Consider the following 19,019-nt stretch of genomic DNA (forward strand, 5'->3'; position numbering starts at 1 on the left):
TGTGAAATCTGTGCAGACTTCCTAGGCCCTCTTCTTATGCATCTCCTCTACTCTGGTACTTTGGTGCACAAACTCCAGCTACCTTAGCAATCCAGAACTCTAATGTCTGCCTGTTCACTTCAGTGAAATCTTTGTTCCACTTGAGTTCCATTTCCTTCTGCTGTGTCAGAAAAGCGCCTCCAGGCTGAAAGCAAAGAAATTATGAGGGGTATCTCATATTTCTTTTTTCATAAGGATCATAACCTATCTTCAACAACTGTAGTGTGATATAAAAAATGTACAAGAAATATAATTTATGTTAGTGACAAAGTTATAAGTACTGCTTGTACTACTATGTAATTTTTCATATTCAAGGTCATGGACTCTTTTTTTTCTCTACTCCACTACACATATATTTTCAGACTTCTTCCCTATCCTCCCTCCTTCCAGTAGTTATAATCTTGGTTATATCAGTATTGAGTTTTTATGTGACTGTAACTAAATAAAGACCATTCAGAGTTTAGCAATATAGTGTATTGTGACTTTTTTTTTTTTTTTTTTTTCTTCCCTAAGATGACTGGTAAGGTGGTGGTGTCAGCATCATGCTCTCCCAAGTGAGCTAACCGGCTATCCCTATATAGGGATCCAAACCCATGGCCTTGGTGTTATCAGCACCACATTCTCCCAAGTGAGCCACGGGCCAGCCCTTTGTGACTGCTTTTTGTTGTACTTTTTGTTTTCCCTGAAGTTTTAATTGTCTCTTTTTTTCCTCACATGTTTAGCTATCTTTTTAACTTTAATCCATTCACAAATTTGCCCCCAATTGTATAAATCCCTCAACACGTTTGAGCTCATTTGTTGTTATATCAATTTTATCTTCTCCAGGAGCTTTCTGATCTGCCCTAATCTGGATTAATTGCTCTCTAAACTTGTTGTATAGCTGTCTACTTGAGATGTCCCTTCATCATCATTCTGGGGATTCTCTTTTTCTTTCTTGTGAGTTGGATTCTTCAGTTCCGGGAATGTGTCATCTTCTTTCATGGTTTCTCACCCTTGTTTTGGTGGAGCACATCTTTTAGTAATTTCCTGAGTGTATGGGAAGCAAAATTATTTGAGATTTTACTTATTTAAAAAGTAAAAATTATTTTACTTGTTGGAAAGTATTTATTATATGCTCACACTTGATTTATAGTCTGTCTTGGTATAGAATTTTAGGCTGGTAATAATTGTCCTTCAAAATCAGAAGGTTTTAAACTCACTGAAGCCTCAATTGTGTCCCGCAAGTTTTATGTATTAGAAACTTGGTCCCCACTGTGACTGTTAAGAGGGTGGGAAATCCTATTATGGTAATTGAAAGGTGGAACCTTGATGAGGTGATTGGATTGTAGGACCGTGCTGTAGTGAATGGATTAAAAATGGTGGTCAGGGGTGTGGTTCTGAGGGCTTTAAAAGAAGAGAGGAGAGTCAGTCTCTCTCTCTCTCCCCCTCCCCCGCCCTCCCCCTCTCTACCTCCCCCCTCTCTCTATCCCCTCCCCCTCTACCCCTTTTCTTCCCCTCTACCCCCTTTTTTCCCTCCCCCCCCATCTTGCAATGTGAGACCCCTGGGTCACTGTCACCACCACCAGACGGACTTTGGACTTCCTAACCTCAGAAACTGTGAGCAAATAAATTTTGTTTTCTTTACAAAAAAAATTTTTAAAAACCAAAAAAACAAGGTTTTGCCCAAATATTTTTTTAAGCTGTTAGTGTTGCCATTAAAAAAGGGTAATGTCATCTTTATTCCAAATTATTTTTGTGAAATCTGTTTCTTCTCAGGCAGCTTTTAGTGTCTTCTGTTTGTGTCTTCAGTAGTCAGAACTTTCACAAAGATATGCATGCTTCTCTTTGGGTCTATTTTTATCAATTTTTCTGGGTACTCATGTGCCCTTTCAGTTTGAAAACTCACGTCATTCAGTTTGGGATGTTTTTCTTGGGTTACATCTTTGACTTATTCTCAGTGTTCTCTGTCTCTGGAACTCCTAATCATACATTGAACTTCCTGAACTCTTATTTCTTCTTGAATCCTCTCTTTTCTGTTTGTCTTTTTATTCTATTTATTTTGGTAGTTTGTCAGCCTTGTACTCTTCTAACCCTTCTGTTACTTCACAAGGTTGAGGATTAAACAAATATATATGCATAAAGTGGTTAGAATAGTGCCTGGCATGTAGTAAGTGCTTGTGTTAGCTATGATTGTTGTTCATTTTCATAACTAATTGTTTTGAGGGAGAGGTCTTTGATCTTGATCTTTGACTTATTAGCTGTATGACCTTGAGCAAGTCCTATAATCTCTTTGAGACCTACTTCCCTCTGTAAAATGTGAATAAGCTTTACCTTTCAGATGTGTGTGAGGGTCAAATGAGAATATGTATATGAAAATGCTTAATAAACTTTGCACAGAGTTGATAGTTACTACTTTTATCTTTCAAATATCAAAAGTTTTTAGTTTGAAAGAAAAATGATGGCTGAATTTTCAGGGTTTTTTTTTTTTTAAAGAGTACTTGATTGCTTGTGACTTTCTTGCAAATGTGTATGAACTAGGTGAATTTGAGCTAATGCTAATGATGCCTTTTAAAGAAGTTATTTCTCAATACTCAGTGTCATTTGTTAGGCTGAAGATAGAAGATTATAAAAATATTCTATGAAAAGCTCTGGCTTTACTTCAGATTGTATAAATCTGTGTAATGTAATAATTAAGAATGATGTGATTACTAGTTTAAACCCATGGAGGGAATATTTATTTGGATTATTTATTTATTTTTACTTAAATGGTATTTGAGATTAGGAAAAAACAGAATTTGTCTTTTGGTTTTTCTCAATAGTGTTAATGTAATTTTAAATGTTAGCTCATTTTTGTTAATGGTGGCTTTTTGTTTGTTTGTTTTGTTTTAAGGTTTTTGGATTCAAAGCATAAAAACCATTACAAGATATACAATCTGTAAGTATGTTTTCTTATTTGTATGCTTGCAAATATCTTCTAAAATAACTATTAAGTGAAAGTTATTTCTTTGTTAGAGTGAGGTAGATTTAAAGATATGTTTTGACAGAATTGTATTCCTAAAACAATTAGTTTAATAAGTCTGATCGAGACCATTGTTAGATCATTTCGAAAGTGTAGTGATGAAGTAAAACAATGTTGGCACAGATTGATGTTACTTGATCTGCTTTAAATGACTTGGCATCAATCCCGTCTTTGAGCCCACAACCATGTGGTAATTTGAAGTGTAATTCACAGCAGAGCTTCTGTTAAAGCATTAATGACATCTTCCATGGAGGTATGCTTTAGAGTGGATATAATTTTGTTTATTCTGTGTCTCCAAGTCAATCGATTAAAACAGCTCTTAGGGTATTCCCTAACTGTACATAACCCAAATAAGTTATCTAAAATTGTTGAATTGAGTGGTTTCTTGCCTGGAGTAGGGTTTTAAGGATTGCCCATTGTATAGAGCTGGTTGACCTTATTATCTTTAACTTTTAATTTTTTCTTTTGACTTTGGGAGTAGAGATGTGAATGATAAAAAGGAAGAAAGGAGGGGAGTGAGCAAATACTTTACCATTTTTGCCCTTGAAGATTATTTTTAATTCCCCAAATATTGACCATTTTCTAATTTTTAAAAAATGGCACATAAAATGTGTTATTTTTCTACTTTGCTTTTATTTTTCCCATGTGATATCTATAAATTATGCAATAGGAAAGATTTTTTTATGTAAAGTTAGATATACTAATTCACTCATGATATTTCTGTAGAGTTTATTTATCAAATGTAAGACCAAGATTCCCTTCTGCCTCCACCAGGCATTTAACTCTTTATCAAAAAGGATGAAAGACTCTCTGTACCTTGTTGGCTTGTGGGAGGTTGCTTTTTTATCTTTAATTTAGTGATCTTTCTATTCTGGTAAGACCTCAGAAGTACTGGGAGTGGAGTAGACATCAATATTATTACTCCTAATGAGTTTTCACTGATTTCCTCATATTCACAAAGAAGCACATATTTGTTGAGTGATAATATAAAACATGCTGGGAGGTACAAAGGTAAATAAGATGTAGATCCAGTCCTCAGGCAGCTTATAGTCTAATGTGAAAGGCAGGTGAAGTATTATAGAAGAGGTAACGAGAGCAGTGAAGACATCAGTGGAGACAGTAATTGTACCCCACAGGGAAGGTTTCATAAAGGAAGACATGTTTGAGCTGTGGTGAAAAAAATCAATAGGGATTGACCCTTAGGCCTAGCAGGAGAGGAAATGACATTGCAGGCCAAAGGAATGGCAAGTAAGAAGCTGGTTGATATAATAGTGTTTAGAATATGGCAGATAATTCATTATGATCAGATTGTAGTGTGTGTATAGTGTGTGGGGGGAGGTGTGGTGGTAATAGGTAACAATGTAAAAAAAAGAAAGCAAAAGGTGCTGTAGGAATGTAAGTTTAGGTAGGCCCAGCTTACAAATGATCTATATACTTAGTGGTCTTCCTCTTTTCCTGATTAATCTCTCCTACAATGAGCCCTGTTGCAGATAAGTTGTTGCAGATGCTGTAGTGTCTCTTTAGAGGACAAAAACTGTACTTTTGAACAATTGGATTCAGAAGTTAAGAAAGGACAAGAACTGTCAAAAGATGGAATCCATTAAATGCGTTACTTCAGGCTTAGACTCTCAGGATTGGGGATTTAGAGAGTCCCAGAAAGGTCAAAAGACACTAAAGACAAATTCTGCCTTTTTCAGAATTTTATTCCAGTTTAACATATCTATAGAAAGGGAAGGAAATTCTTTTCATTCCTGTATGTAGTGGCTTCCTGCTTCCAGAATTTAGGACTTTGGCTTGTACTGTCAGTATTGTAGATCACTTATTATGGTTAAAGTTGGCATTGAGGGATAGCCTAGGAACTTGACTGCATTCTTATTTTTGTATTTCCAGACACTGGACTCCCAGGTTAATGGACTAACTCTTTATTAGTTGAGAGTAGCTTGTAATACGTATATTTTAACTTCCCTTCCCCACATGGAATCATAGACTTTCAGAAAGAGAAAGTACCTGAAAGAGATCGACCTTCTCACTTAACAGATGGGGAATCTGAGGCCTAGAAAGTTAAGTGAGTTGAATAAGGTCACACAGGTACATATGGTAGCAGACCATACACTGTTTATGCCAATATTCCCTTTATGTTTTGTTTTGTTTGTTTATTTTAACCTCCCCAAATTTTACTCACTTCAGAAGTTTTTAGAACTACAAAGTTGTAGCATGTTTTGATTTCTGATGTCACTTTTCAGTCTTTTTTTTTTTTTTTTTTTTTTTAACCTTTGTACCCTTGTTTGTATTTCTGGTTCTGGGTGAGTCTGGCAAGCAGCAGATGTTTCTTTTTTGTTTATTTTATTTTTAAGATTGTAATTAAATGTCATGTATATCTTTGCAAACACATATAAGTTTGATGATTTAAAGATATTTGCACTTAGCATACTCATTTAATAATATGTTAAACCTTTTATAGCAATTATGATATATGTAGATGAAGAAGAATTCCTAATGTGGGCTTTCTAATAATTAACTGTATCTGTTAATATCTCTGCATTTTCTACAGGCATTCAATAAGTTACCTTAAGAAAGGGGGAAATTAGGCTCATAACATGAACCTAATTAAGGTATACTGATACTTACATTAGTTTGCTTTGTGAAGAACATTTCATTTTTGTTTGTTCCTCTGTATAATCTGCACTGTGGTAGGGATATGGAAAGGAGGAGTGATAAGTAATAAAGGCATACGCAGTCATCTAGGTAACTGTGGGAAATTGATTTCCCAACCTCCTATGGATACCAAAATCTGAGGATGCTAGAGTCCCTGATATAAAATGGTGTAGTATTTGCATATTACTTATGCACATCTTCCAGTATACTTTAAATCATCTCTAGATTACTTATAATACCTAATACAATGTAAATGCTATGTGAATAGTTGTTGTACTGTCTTGTTTAGAGAATAATGATAAGGGAAAAAGTCTGTACATGTGGAGCACAGACACAATTTTTCCGCCAAGTATTTTCCATGCATAATTGGTTGAATCCACAGGTGCAGAACCCATAGACATGGAGTGTCAGCTCTATAGTTCTTGCCTTCGAGGAACTTAAGTTTTCACTGGATACTAATTTTTAGAAGGTGTATTGTATTTTACTACATATTCTATTTGATATACTCCATCATTTTGTGGTAAACCTTTAGCTGTTATTAATTTTTATTAAGTTTTCTTTTGTACGATGGAGATAGCTTCATTGAAGAGAGTGAAGAAGAACCCTACTTACCTAGTTGATTTTTGGCAAGTCTCACTTTGCACTTCACTTTTTCTATTAATTTTATCTGTTTCTTATGCTTTCGGTCTACCGCTTCATAAAAACTCTCTCTTTCAATGCTGCTTTATTTCTCTTGTCTTATATAAGCCAATATGAGGTAATGATAAAAAAGTAATGATTAAGTTGAGTTTTAGTTATAAGAAAATATAAACGGTTAAATTTAAATGGTTAGAATTCCATTTGCCGTTTGTATATCTTTAATTTTAGTTTGAGAGACTTATTACTAACATAACATAAATTTTAAAGACGTGTGTGTGTGTGTGTGTGTGTGTGTGCGCGCGCGCGCGCGAGAAGGGAGGGCATTTATCAGAGAAGATTTTTAATTAAGAAGGAAGTCTTCATTCTTATTCTACCAGTTCCATTCTTGAGCATTTTCATCACTACTAGTCCTGGCCTATACTCTCCCATACTTCCTGTGCTTACCTGTAAAGATTTTCATGACTTTTTTCTTATCACTGTTGGTTGGTTCTATCTTTTGTGACAGATATTGTTCTTGTAGGAAGGCTGGCTTTGACTAAAATTTGTTATTGCTTTTGTATTGAAAACTTTTGTATTTTTTATAAGTAAAAATACTGAGAAATAGTAGACATAGTTTGACTTTTGTAATCAGAGATCTTGAGCTTGAGTTCTGGCTCTTCTATTCACATATTGTGATTTAGGGCAAGTTTTTTAATGTTCTAAATCTTAGCTTTCTAATACGTAATATGTGGATAATATTAACTATTATCACATGGTTGTAAGGATGAAACAGAAAACATTTAGTAATCATTTCTGCTTTCCCTGCATATGTTCTTCTTAACAGTAATATTTGAGAACCATTTTATGAAGGTGATCTTAAGCAGTGTTCATCAAACCAAATGTTTTAAGATCCTGAAAAAAAGTATGAGAAGTTTGGTGAACTTGAAGCTGCACACAACTAACAATGTTTATTTTCTGTTAGCTGTCATGAGACCAGCTTCTCAGAATTGTTTCCTGGCCCTGCATTCTCCCACCCCCTAAGCCTTTATATAATTCCTTATAAAATACTCCATTATGGATTCTTTACTATTGACTGTGTCTCATCTTTAATCTGTACCAAAGAAAGTGTAAAATGTGACCATTTCTTGGTCAGTCATCTTCTTTCTGTCAGGTTTTTTATATCTAAGTAGAAAAGTATTTTGCAAGGATGCCTATATGTGCATATATCATTTCTAAATAAATTTTCTAATAAATTTCAATATACTAAATTATACTAAAAAAGGAAGGGCTTGTTTTGTTTTGAGTGTGAAAGTTGATTTATTTCAGGTCTAAACATTTAGAAACTCATGTATTGCAGTTTGTTTATAATCAGTTCAACCTTCATGTGATTTTGGTTTTGAAACTCATAACTCTTGTAAGTACAGGAACTATATAGATATTTTAAGGATTTCTAAATGTATAATGCAGATCCACAGTCACTTACTTGAAACTGTTGAGGCCAGTTACGTTTCAATATTCAGAATTTTTCAGTTTTCAAAAAGATAACACAGAAGTATATACTTTATATTACATAAATACCCCAGTGGTGTTTGGGACAGTACCTAGAATGAAATGTTTGACCCTTCACTTTAAGTGTACTAATTAAGGACTACTATATACAGTCTTATAACCTCAGATCAGGTTGTGCTGCAGTTGAATTTGCCATGAACTTAAGAGAAAATGTTAGATGTTTTGAACTTTTGGGATTTTGGAATTGCAGGTTAAGGGGCTGTGGACCTTTATTTGTTTTTAAATGCCAAGTTTTTATTTTATTTTATTTTTTTAATTTAAAGATGACCAGTAAGGGGATCCCAACCTCTGACTTGGTGTTGTCAGCACCATGCACTCCCAAGTGAGCTAACTGGCCATCCTTATATAGGGACCCAAATCCGCGGCTCCGGTGCTATCAGCACCGCACTCTCCCAAGTGAGCCATGGGTCGGCCCATTAAATGCTAAGTTTTTATTTTAAATAATTTTTTAAAAAATCTGGTTTGGTTAGTAGTTGGAGTTACCAGGATGCTGCTGACCACATCTGATGTATAAGATCCCTTTCTGAGCCTATTAATGTTTATAAACATGGCCAAGTAATTATGAATAAACCATTGCACAATGACAAACATATTACCACTATTAAAAGGACACAAGTGTTAGCATGCTGTAGTAATACTAAGTCAGCATTTTACTATTCTGTATTGGGATTTTACTTATTCTTTCATTAGTTTCAGACTTTAAAACTTGTAACTTGAGAGGTTATTGAAAAAGATGATCTTTGGCTTATCAAAAGGGAGAAAGGTCTGGTTTAAAAAAATTTAGTAGGCATTGTGTCCAAGTAGATTAGCTTCGTTCAGATTTTCATTACTTCTCCTTTGCCTTCATGCTTTTACTGTTTTTAACATATATCGTTTTAAATAATAGTTTGAGAATTGTGTAACTCAGTTGTGAGGTAAAGATAATATTGAAACTAGTCAGTTGTTTACACATACTTGTGAAATCAAAAGTATATTTCAGTTGCATGCAAAATTCCCATAGAAGAAATTTGAAGGTATGGATACAACTGAATTTGCAGTGTCATGTAATAATGGCATCACAAGTTTTATAAGCAAATGTATATGCTCTCGTTGCATACACTTAACCTTTTAAGTCTCATATTCCTTAATTACAAAATGAGGATAATAACAGCTACTTTATCGAATTCCTGGGATTAAATTAGATAGTGAATATATACAGAACACTTAGCACAATGCCTGGCCCATTATAAAGATTCAGGAAATGTTTGTTAATATTTTTTTCTCCCCAAATGCCAAAGATAACTTTATATCACATTTAAACTTTTCTTTTAGATGTGCTGAAAGACATTATGACACCGCCAAATTTAACTGCAGAGGTAGGTATACATGTACTGTAGTATGTTCTACAACTTAAAACCTGTAGATTATATCTTACTGTCATAGTGATAATGAATCATCTAGATTATTAATTAAGATAAATATTATCTTAAAGATGGTCTTAGAAATTTTGAAAAAATAAATTTAATTTTGCTGTTCTCCTTTTGGAAACAAATATCACATAAACCTATCAATATTGTCAGGAAAATTAAAGTGCAGAATAGACTAAGAATTAGAAGAAATTCCTAAACTAGTAATAGAATAAGGAGAGGCAGTTGAGGCAGTTGGTGTAATAGTAAATAATTATAGGGAAAAGGCAGAATTACTTAACTCTTCTGTGTTAGGAATGATTTAAAAGGTGGGAAAGGGTATAACAAATATGGATAGGAAGGATCTGAGAGATGAGGGCAGGGAACAGCATTAAATGAGTTCTACTCCATGCATAAGTAAATTCTCTGAGTCCACAAAAACTTCCACTTGTGTTTATGGAACCCCTTAAACTGTGAGAGAACTGGAGAGTTGAGGTGCTTGGCAGATGCTGCTGTGATAGTAAAAAAGAGAAAGTGGGTGCCATAGACTACAGATTGATGTATCTGCCATTGATTCCTCCTCAAAATCTAGAATGGACTTTCAAACAGATGGTTTGGGAATTCTGAAACTCTAATGATTGAGAGTCAGTATAAATTCACTAAAAGTTTCTTTTTTGGTGGATTTAGGCTATTGCTTACTAGGCAAAGCATGCTTAAGTTGAAGTTTATCTAGCTTTCAGTATACGTTTATCAGATTTTCCTGGATGTTTTTGTGTGCCACTAGGGAAATGAAGATGGAACGATAGAACAGTTAGGCAGATGACTAAGTGAAATCTGTGCCACAGATTCCCCATAATGGTAGTCGTTGTATACCAGAAGAGCTCTCTTGTCACACCAAAAGACTTAATTAATTTTATCCTGTATCACATTATGAATGACTTGGTTGAAGATATGAGACATGCTTTTCACATATTTAGATGACACAGAGGATAATTAGCACATTAGATATCAGTCATGATTTTTAAGGATCTTTGTAGGATGGAAGCAAGGCAGATACTAATAAGATAAAATTTAGTATTGATATGTCTGAAGTCTTGTTTCTAGACAACTTTTAGAAAAACCTTACTACAGATTGTAGGGAGCAGAGAAGTCTTAGATTCTTCATAATCCGTGTGGAAAGACTGAAACTTCATTTGGTAAACTCTACTACTATTGTATACCTTTTGTAAGTAATTTATTTCAGTTACTTTTGTAAATGCCTTTAAAGATATACATATACAACACTATCATTTGCAAGATCATCTTTAAATAGCACACTTAGCATTTTTATTTTATGGACTGTAAAATGCAATCCTTTCCATAGTCGATTCTATTAGTTATCTATACTTTCTTTGGAGTATGTTTTGTGATGATACAATATTGTAAATGTTTTATTCCTTTTGTTAGAAAATGCATTGAGATCTCTAACAAGAGGTCCATGTGACATTTTATTTTGGGTTCAGCTCTCTCTCTCTGATATGTTTTGAATAACGTGGGGAAAATAATACTTGGCTTCCCTGTCTAATGGGTACATTTAAGAATTGGTGAGAGACTATTTTCTGTTTTAAAACTAAATAGTTAACAAGTAATAAATTATTTTTTTCTGGAATTTAGTTTTTCTTTTAAAAACCTGTGAAGTTCATATGCAACATTTTAAAGTTAACCTACTTTTAATTAAAAATTCAGGAGAGATTTTTTTTCTTATTCTGAGGTTATCTTTTTACCACAGTTGCACAGTATCCTTTTGAAGACCATAACCCACCACAACTAGAACTTATCAAACCCTTTTGTGAAGATCTTGACCAATGGCTAAGTGAAGATGACAATCATGTTGCAGCAATTCACTGTAAAGCTGGAAAGGGACGAACTGGTGTAATGATTTGTGCATATTTATTACATCGGGGCAAATTTTTAAAGGCACAAGAGGCCCTAGATTTCTATGGGGAAGTAAGGACCAGAGACAAAAAGGTAAGTTATATTTGATGGTTTTTTTCTCTTGCTAGATCCAAGAATTTATTGGAAAATAGATTTTTAAATTTTTTTGTTTAGTTTTTTCTTCAGCTTTACTGACATATAATTGACAAAAATTATATATGTTTACAGTGTGTAATGTGGTGTTTTGATATATGTATGCATTGTGTACTGATTACCACAATCAAGCTGCTTAACATATCCATCACCTCACAGAGTTATCCTTTTTTCCCCCTGTGGTGAGAACATTTATGATCTACTCTCTTAGCAATTTTCAAGTATGTCATGCACTGTTATTAACTATAGTCTCCATGTTGTCTGATAGATCTCCAGATCTTATTCATCTTATCTAACTGAAACTTTGTACCCTTTGTGATATATCTCCCCATTTCTCCTCCCTTCCGTCCCAGTCCCTGGAAAACAGTTTTTAAAAAGATAGTTGCCCACCCTTATTTCTTTCTTCTAAATTTTCTACTCAGTGCCTCAATTTCCATATTAGCAACACTGATTCATTCAGTTTTTCTGTTCATGCTACCATCTTCATATCATGCTAGCAGATATTACCCATTAACTGTATTTCAGATTTAATCTTGTAAAATCCTTATAAAATAGCATTTTTAAAAAGCGGCATATTAATCAAAAGTAAGTTTGATATTTCTGAAGCTTGCTTGAGAATAGAATGCCTTTGGATAATAGCTTGTATGTCATTACCTAGTAAAGTGTGATCTTTACTTTTATAATGCATAAAAATTATTTCTTGATATGAATATTCATAAAGGAAGTTATAGTTAAGTTAATCAAAGGTTCTTCGATTATTCAGACGAGATCAGGCATATTCAGGGTGGTATGGCCATAGACAAAGATTCTTCGATTGTTCAGAAAGCTAAAGACTGTTGAAAATCAGTGACATTTAATTTGTGTAGAACATTTGAAAGCAAACAGCAATATCTGGGGAGAACTTTTACAGTGATTTTCAAGGGATCCATTTCTTTGGAGGGTAAGTATGGCAAAACATGTTGACATTTAATACAAAGAGCTTTTGTACATTTTTTCATCACCAAGAAAGGCAAAACCAAAACCACTCCAGGTAGATGGAAAACCTCATTTACAGAGTTGTAGGGAGGGAGCCATCCCAACTTCATGAGAAAAATTTATTTTAGTTTTAATAATTTTTATAATCAGTAAGGTTCTCCTCCAGATTAAGCTAATTTCTTCTTAATTCAAGTTCAAAACAGAAATACAGCTGATCATATCCATCTTTTTAAGCCATGTAGTTGCATTGATTTGTAGTTCCTTTACTTCTCATCTCTTATTTTCTAACCCTTTGTTTGTCTTTGTGAATTTCTTGAGTTATATATAAGGATGCCAAAGTACTGGTGATAGTTTACAAAATACTGGTGATAATTAATAAAATTCATTATTAATTAGTTCATGATTTTGGTGAATGTTGAAGATTATGGAAGATTACCTTAGATTTCTACATATTCTGGGATGATAGCTCTGGAATGAATTATAGAGCTGAGAACCTGAAGATGTTTACTTTGGTTCATACTATCATCATATAGAGGGAAACAATTGCTTTTACTGATTAAAAGTATAGAAGTAAATTGTTTACATGAAAATGAATAAATGCAGGGTAGCATGCAGAAAAGAGAATGAATGGGGAGAAATGGGTAAAATTAAAATACAGTAGCAGAAGCAGTGGTAGAAACTTAAAACTGGATTGATGAGCAGCATTTTGGTAGTAGAAAAGAAATCAGGTAAAAACATTAATAACATAGAAAAATTGGGTAATGTGGTGCCAGAAAACTAGATTTAAGCTAAGCACTCTTTTTTTTTTTTTTTTTTTTTTAAAAGATGACCGGTAAGGGGATCTTAACCCTTGACTTGGTGTTGTGAGCACCACGCTCAGCCAGTGAGCAAACCGGCCATCCGTATATGGGATCCGAACCCGGGGCCTTGGTGTTCTCAGCACCGCACTCTACCGAGTGAGCCACGGGCCGGCCCTAAGCTAAGCACTCTTAAGCTCTTTGTGTTATATACCTTTTAAAAATCTGATGGAAGCTATAAATGTTCTGTAATCAAAAGAATGTACATGGTATACATAAACATAAAATTTTGTTTATAATGTTTAATTGCACTGAAACCTATTTTTAAACATGGAATATAAAAGGAACCTTCTTAAGAGTTATGTCTGGTTTATTTTTTTTTTTGTAATACAAAAATCAGTGGCCACTACTTGAGCAATGAATAAGTCTAAGTGGTACAAATTAACCAAAATTAAGCTCAATAGTGAAAAGTTCAAAAGTTCTGCTCAATAGTCAATTTTAATAAAAAGACTGCTATTATTTAACTTGTAAAACAACAGGTTGATAACTTTCTGCTCAATTTTTCTGTAAACCACAAACTTCTATAAAAAAGCCTTTTACATAAAAACAAATAAAACAATTAGAAATTAAGCCACTTTCTTTGACTTTGCAACTTTTATATGATCTTTGGTATTCAGTCTTGACTTTGTCTTTGGTAAAAACAAGTGCCAAAAACTTTATCTCACAAAAGAATAAAAGAGTAAATGAATTCTGTAGATTCTTTTGCCCTATGAAAGTAGGCTTGTGTTAGGAAATAAGAATTCTGTAAGACTCTTCAGATAAATTCATGTTGAATCATTTTCTTCAAGTTAGTGAGATCATTTTTGGCAAGGTCTGTATCAGTAATGCTGTTAGGAAGAAAAGGATTATGACTCCACACTTCAGTTTTAAGGTTGAAGAGTTAAACTCTTTTTTTAGTACAGGGATCTGAACCCTTGACCTTGGTGTTGTCACCACCACATTCTCCCAAGTGAGTTAACTGGCCAGTCTAAAGAATTAAACTCTTTGAAAGAGTTTTTATTTTATCCAGTGAACAGCAGTGTCTGGCTGTAGAATTTGTCTTCTGATGGCCAGTAAACTTACAGGTAGCAAAGAACTTCATAGTTGCTCCCATTTCTTGACAAAACCTCGAGAAGCTCTTGATTGAAAGTCTTGGCTTTCATGAATTTGGCAACTTTCATAACAGTAGATTTTCCTTGACAAATTCTCTTGCACGGGCTATGATTCAAGGCTTGGGACTCATGAAACAGTAGAATACTTTCACAACAATAGGTAAAATTTCTTTCAGGATTTAAAGAGTGTTGCACTCTAGTGCATACTGATGATTGGGTGACGATGATGTGGAGAGCCTCTGTCTTTACCAGATGTGTTGCTGCACTAGTGATGTGCCAGCCACCAAGGTGTATTATACGTCTATGGAATACTGAGATTTCTTCAGGGATGTTTTTGGCAAAGAAACTTTGCCATTTTGAAAATGTTAATATTTCTTGAAATTTCCATAGGGGACTCCAAAATGGGAATTATTTGATTGTGTCATCATGCATGCATTTGATGAAAACTAGTAGCTGGCTATACTGAGAAGTCATATGCTGAAGGGAAATGATAGTTCCAATCCTTTCATGACCAGGTTCAAAGTTTTAGAAAAAATGTCAGTTTCTTTGGGATGAATAAAATTATTTGATAGAGATAATGCAACAGTCTTGCTTTTCTGCTCCAAGCTACAAATATGTTTGACTGTTTCTAAGATTCTTGCTTTCAGCATGTTCAGTTGTGTGACTTGTTTGTTTTGCATGACAATCAATAGCTTGGCAGAGTGCTTTAATCAAGGATTTTGAATTGGGGCAAATAAAGGTTTTTGTAATGGTCCAGGCTTTTCTAATTAAACTGTGCTCTCACATGTGCTCCCTTTTCCCCCCTTTTCTCTCCCTCTTATACACACTTACCCACACACATATGCATACATACCCTGTCTGATGTAGGTACATCAGAATAGTTGGCTATGTGCTGCTGATGGTGAGAACTTACCATATAAGAAGCACTTGGGATATTCCATCTCATCATGTTCAGGGATAAAAGTAAAACCCAAGATACCTAAGCTTTTACTGTATTTTATTTTATCTGTTTCCAGTTCAAGTTAGAGCTGAGAAAAGTCTCCATAATCAAAAAGTCAGGACATATTTTAGTTTGTCATTGGGAAGATATTCTAGTCATCACAGTCTGGTAATATTGTCAATTCTATTTTTCTCTAAGAGTGGGGAGAGGAGTATTTGATGAAATGGCAAGCCCCGTGGGATGTTATTGTGAAGTCAGGCCAGAGTGAAAAGATAGCAAGAGAAGTATATATGAAAATAAAATATAAAACCTATAGTGTCATGTGGTAAAATGTAGTAGTACCTATATCATCAGTAGAACTTCTCTAGGCACTATGTATTCCATCTTCTGCATAGGTTGGAATCTCCCCAAACCAAGAGGTGATGGGCTAATAGTAGATAGAAAATAGAAATGTGTACCTACTTTTAAGGATGTACTTGGTAAAATTGTTATGTTTAGTTTTACATAATATTAAGACTCAGACTTAAGTAATTTAACTGAAATGGATCACTTTTGGCACCTTGGAGTCAAAATAAACCACTGAGATCTACTGTACTTAGCTTATGTTTAATTAAACATACTATACTACCTAGACCATGTTTTGGATTAATTATTCACAGTATCTAAAGCAATATCCTAATGTGCTCCTACCTTTATCTCTGTGTTTGTTTAAAAAGACAAAAAGAAATTTATGAGCAGATGCTGTTGACTAAGCTACGTTTTACTGAATGATGGTATTTTAGGTTGAAACAGCTTTAGAAAGCTAGATATAGTGTATAAAAGTCATAAGATTATGGAGGGCTATTTTTTTAAAGGAATGATTCTTATTTTATAGATGATAAAACAGGCCTAGAAAGATGAATTGTTGTGATCAAGATTATCCAAACAGTTACTGACAGCATTCAGAGTAAAATTTGAGTCCCCTGATAAACTGTTAAGGTCCTTTCTACACAATCGTTGAGTCCACAAATCCTGGAACTGTAAACGAATTTTGAGACTGTTCAGGATAATTAATTTCTGTACAGGGTCAAGCTCTCCTGAAAGGTTATGTAATGCTGGTGAAATTGGTCCATTTTGAAAGGCTCCTCAGTTTATACCCTTGTTTACAGATGCTGGAGCATTTAATGACCATAGATTTAGGGAGAATGAGGACAGATTGAAGCTGTTGATCTTGTAAATATAATGCTGCAGGCTCACTTAAAATCTTTAAAATTTAATGGTCTTAAAACTTTTAAAGATATCACCTGTTTACTAATGAATGGAGTGCTTAACCTTTTATGAATAACCAAGTTTATCATAAGAAAACTTAGCTGAGCCTAATAAAGCTGTTGTTATACACCTGCGGAATTCTTCCTGTGAAGTATCTTACAATAAATATAATTGATAATCCAAAGTAGTTTTATTCTTGAATATCTGGTAATAGGTTTATTCTCTTCTTGCCAATATTTCCTTTTATGTTGAGCCTGTGGATTTGCATTTTCATAGTTGTGAACCACAATTACAGTAGATACACACATTTTATCCATTTTGTAATGTATATAGGATTAACTTTATTAGAACTGTCCTTTAATATTATTTTGCCTGTATCCTTAATTTTAATTATAGGGAAATATTAAGAGGCTGAAGAAAATTGTGTTGTGGTGACATTTATGTAGGAGCAGAATCTTTCTTTTCTTATTTTGAGGAGAGAGGAGGCCGTCATCATGTTTTGGTGAAGAATTTGTAGACTTTGCAGGGGCTGTCCTCAGAGTCTTGACACATATCCTCAGCAGATGTGGTGCAAATTAGATGACAGAGTTGTGGGTACAAGCTGACTATAAAATGTGGCATTGTGTTAGTAATGCCCAAATAATACTTTAGGTTTTGAATGTTGCAGAGAAATCAAACTCATACCTCCTATAAGGAAAAATGTTCTGAGGTTGAATAACTATTGGAAGGAAGGAAGACTCCTTTTATCTTTTTATTCAGTAATTTACAAGAAGGCAACTATGTTATACTTCCCTAGGAGTCATTCTTTGATACTTTTGCTTTATTAACAGTGGCAAATTATTCAAAAGCAAGTTGTCAGTGGGTGGGTTTTTTTTCCCCCATCTAAGAAAGCATGCTGTAGGACAACTACTAGAGTTGCTTCCTGTGTAGTTCTGTGCCCCACAGTCTACATCTACATTTATGTTACAGCATTATAGTAGATAACTCACACATTTTTTGTAAACTGTGAAGAAACAGTTAAAACATCCTAAGAATATTGGTAAGTATGTATTTTGAATGATTCCCCAATTTTTGAGTTTAAAGAGATAAACTTCTATTATATAACAAATTACCTAGAATCACTGCTGATCCCCTCTCTTTCCCTTGCCTCTCCTACTTCCAGAATGTTGGCAGATAAAATAAGAATTAATATTTATTTTCTCTGATTAAACATGATGAAAAAAAATTTGAGTAGCTTTTAATTTTATTTTTCTATGCTTTCCAATCAGTTATTAAAGTTCCTATGTATTATGAACTCTATACATGAGTTTATTGAGCTTATCTTTTTTTTTTTTTTTTTTTTTAAAGATGACTGGTAAGGGGATCTTAACCCTTGACTTGGTGCTGTCAGCACCACGCTCTTCCAAGTGAGCTAACCGGCCATCCCTATATTGGGATCTGAACCTGTGTCCTTGGTGTTATCAGCACCACACTCTCCCAAGTCAGCCACAGGCCAGCCCCTTATTGAACTTATCTTTAATGAAGACTTAAATCTTTTAGAAATAATAAATGTTAACTTTAAGTGATCTCAAGAAATGGAAATTTTTTTGTTTATCTGGGGAATGAATTTTTGTAATCAGATTATTTTTTTCTAGTCTATTTACTGAATTTTCTCATTGTAAACTAATGAAAATTTCTTCATTTAAAACAAAACAAGCTATAATTACTGTCTTTTTAAAAAAACCTCTTGATGTAACGTTCTTATTTTTTCTAACACATTAATTCTCCTGGGCTTAACTATGTTCCTCTGCACATTATTTAAGCCTGTTACTCATTCCATAGATTCATAGAATTGTAGAATTTTTATACTTGGAAAGACCTTAGGAATTATTTAATTCAAACCCATCATAATATAAATGTTAAAACAGATCTGCAAAGGTCAGCCTGTCCTAAGTCATATAATCTCTTTGTGTAATAATTCAAGTCTCTCCTAACCTCAAATCTAGTGTTCTTTGTACTATACTATGTTCTGCTGTCCAAATTATTTTTCTTTGTTATTTTGATCCCCAACATAGAAATAGAAACTTTAAAAAGAAAAAAAGAAAAAAGACAAATAAAAGTTACTTTATAGTGTATGAGGACTTTTTCAATTTCAAGTTAGAGAAAACCAACTTATAACCTAAAACCTCTGGCCTGGATCTAGATGCTCAGCAGTTGTCAGGAATCTCTCTCTCTCCCTCTCTCCCTTCCCTCCCTTCCCTCCTTTCCCTCCTCTTCTGTTCTTTTCTTGCTTTTGTATGTATGTTAATTTTCAGACAGGCTCTTCACAAGTAATGGCAAGGTACGGTTTCTAGTAGCTTCAGGTTTATGTTCTACTTACTTTAGCAACTACAATGGGAAGAGAGCTACAACTTGAGTAAAAAATTCTTAGGTTGGGTTCTGATTTTCCTAGATTGGGGCATGTGCCCATTCCTGAATCAAATCTTCTGGCCAAGGAATGGAATTCTCTGATTGGGACATATATCTTGATGCTGAAGAATAGGGCCCAAGCCCCCCAAACTACAGGTGGAACAATAGTGTCCCAAAGAAAAATCAAGT

At 34.0% G+C, this 19,019-nt stretch overlaps 1 protein-coding gene across 1 annotated transcript in view; it reads left to right on the forward strand.

Moving 5' to 3' along the window:
* PTEN (phosphatase and tensin homolog) overlaps positions 1 to 19,019 on the forward strand; it is an 88,142-nt gene that overhangs the window by 48,309 nt on the left and 20,814 nt on the right. Inside the window, exons 2-4 of the mRNA XM_063102686.1 lie at positions 2,909 to 2,953; positions 9,191 to 9,234; positions 11,033 to 11,271. Coding sequence (XP_062958756.1) covers positions 11,179 to 11,271 — 93 coding nt within the window. The 5' untranslated portion in view covers positions 2,909 to 2,953; positions 9,191 to 9,234; positions 11,033 to 11,178. The remainder of the gene's footprint in view (positions 1 to 2,908; positions 2,954 to 9,190; positions 9,235 to 11,032; positions 11,272 to 19,019) is intronic.

This window comes from Cynocephalus volans, chromosome 7 (assembly GCF_027409185.1).
Source record: "Cynocephalus volans isolate mCynVol1 chromosome 7, mCynVol1.pri, whole genome shotgun sequence".
NCBI classification, from domain to species: Eukaryota; Metazoa; Chordata; class Mammalia; order Dermoptera; family Cynocephalidae; genus Cynocephalus; species Cynocephalus volans.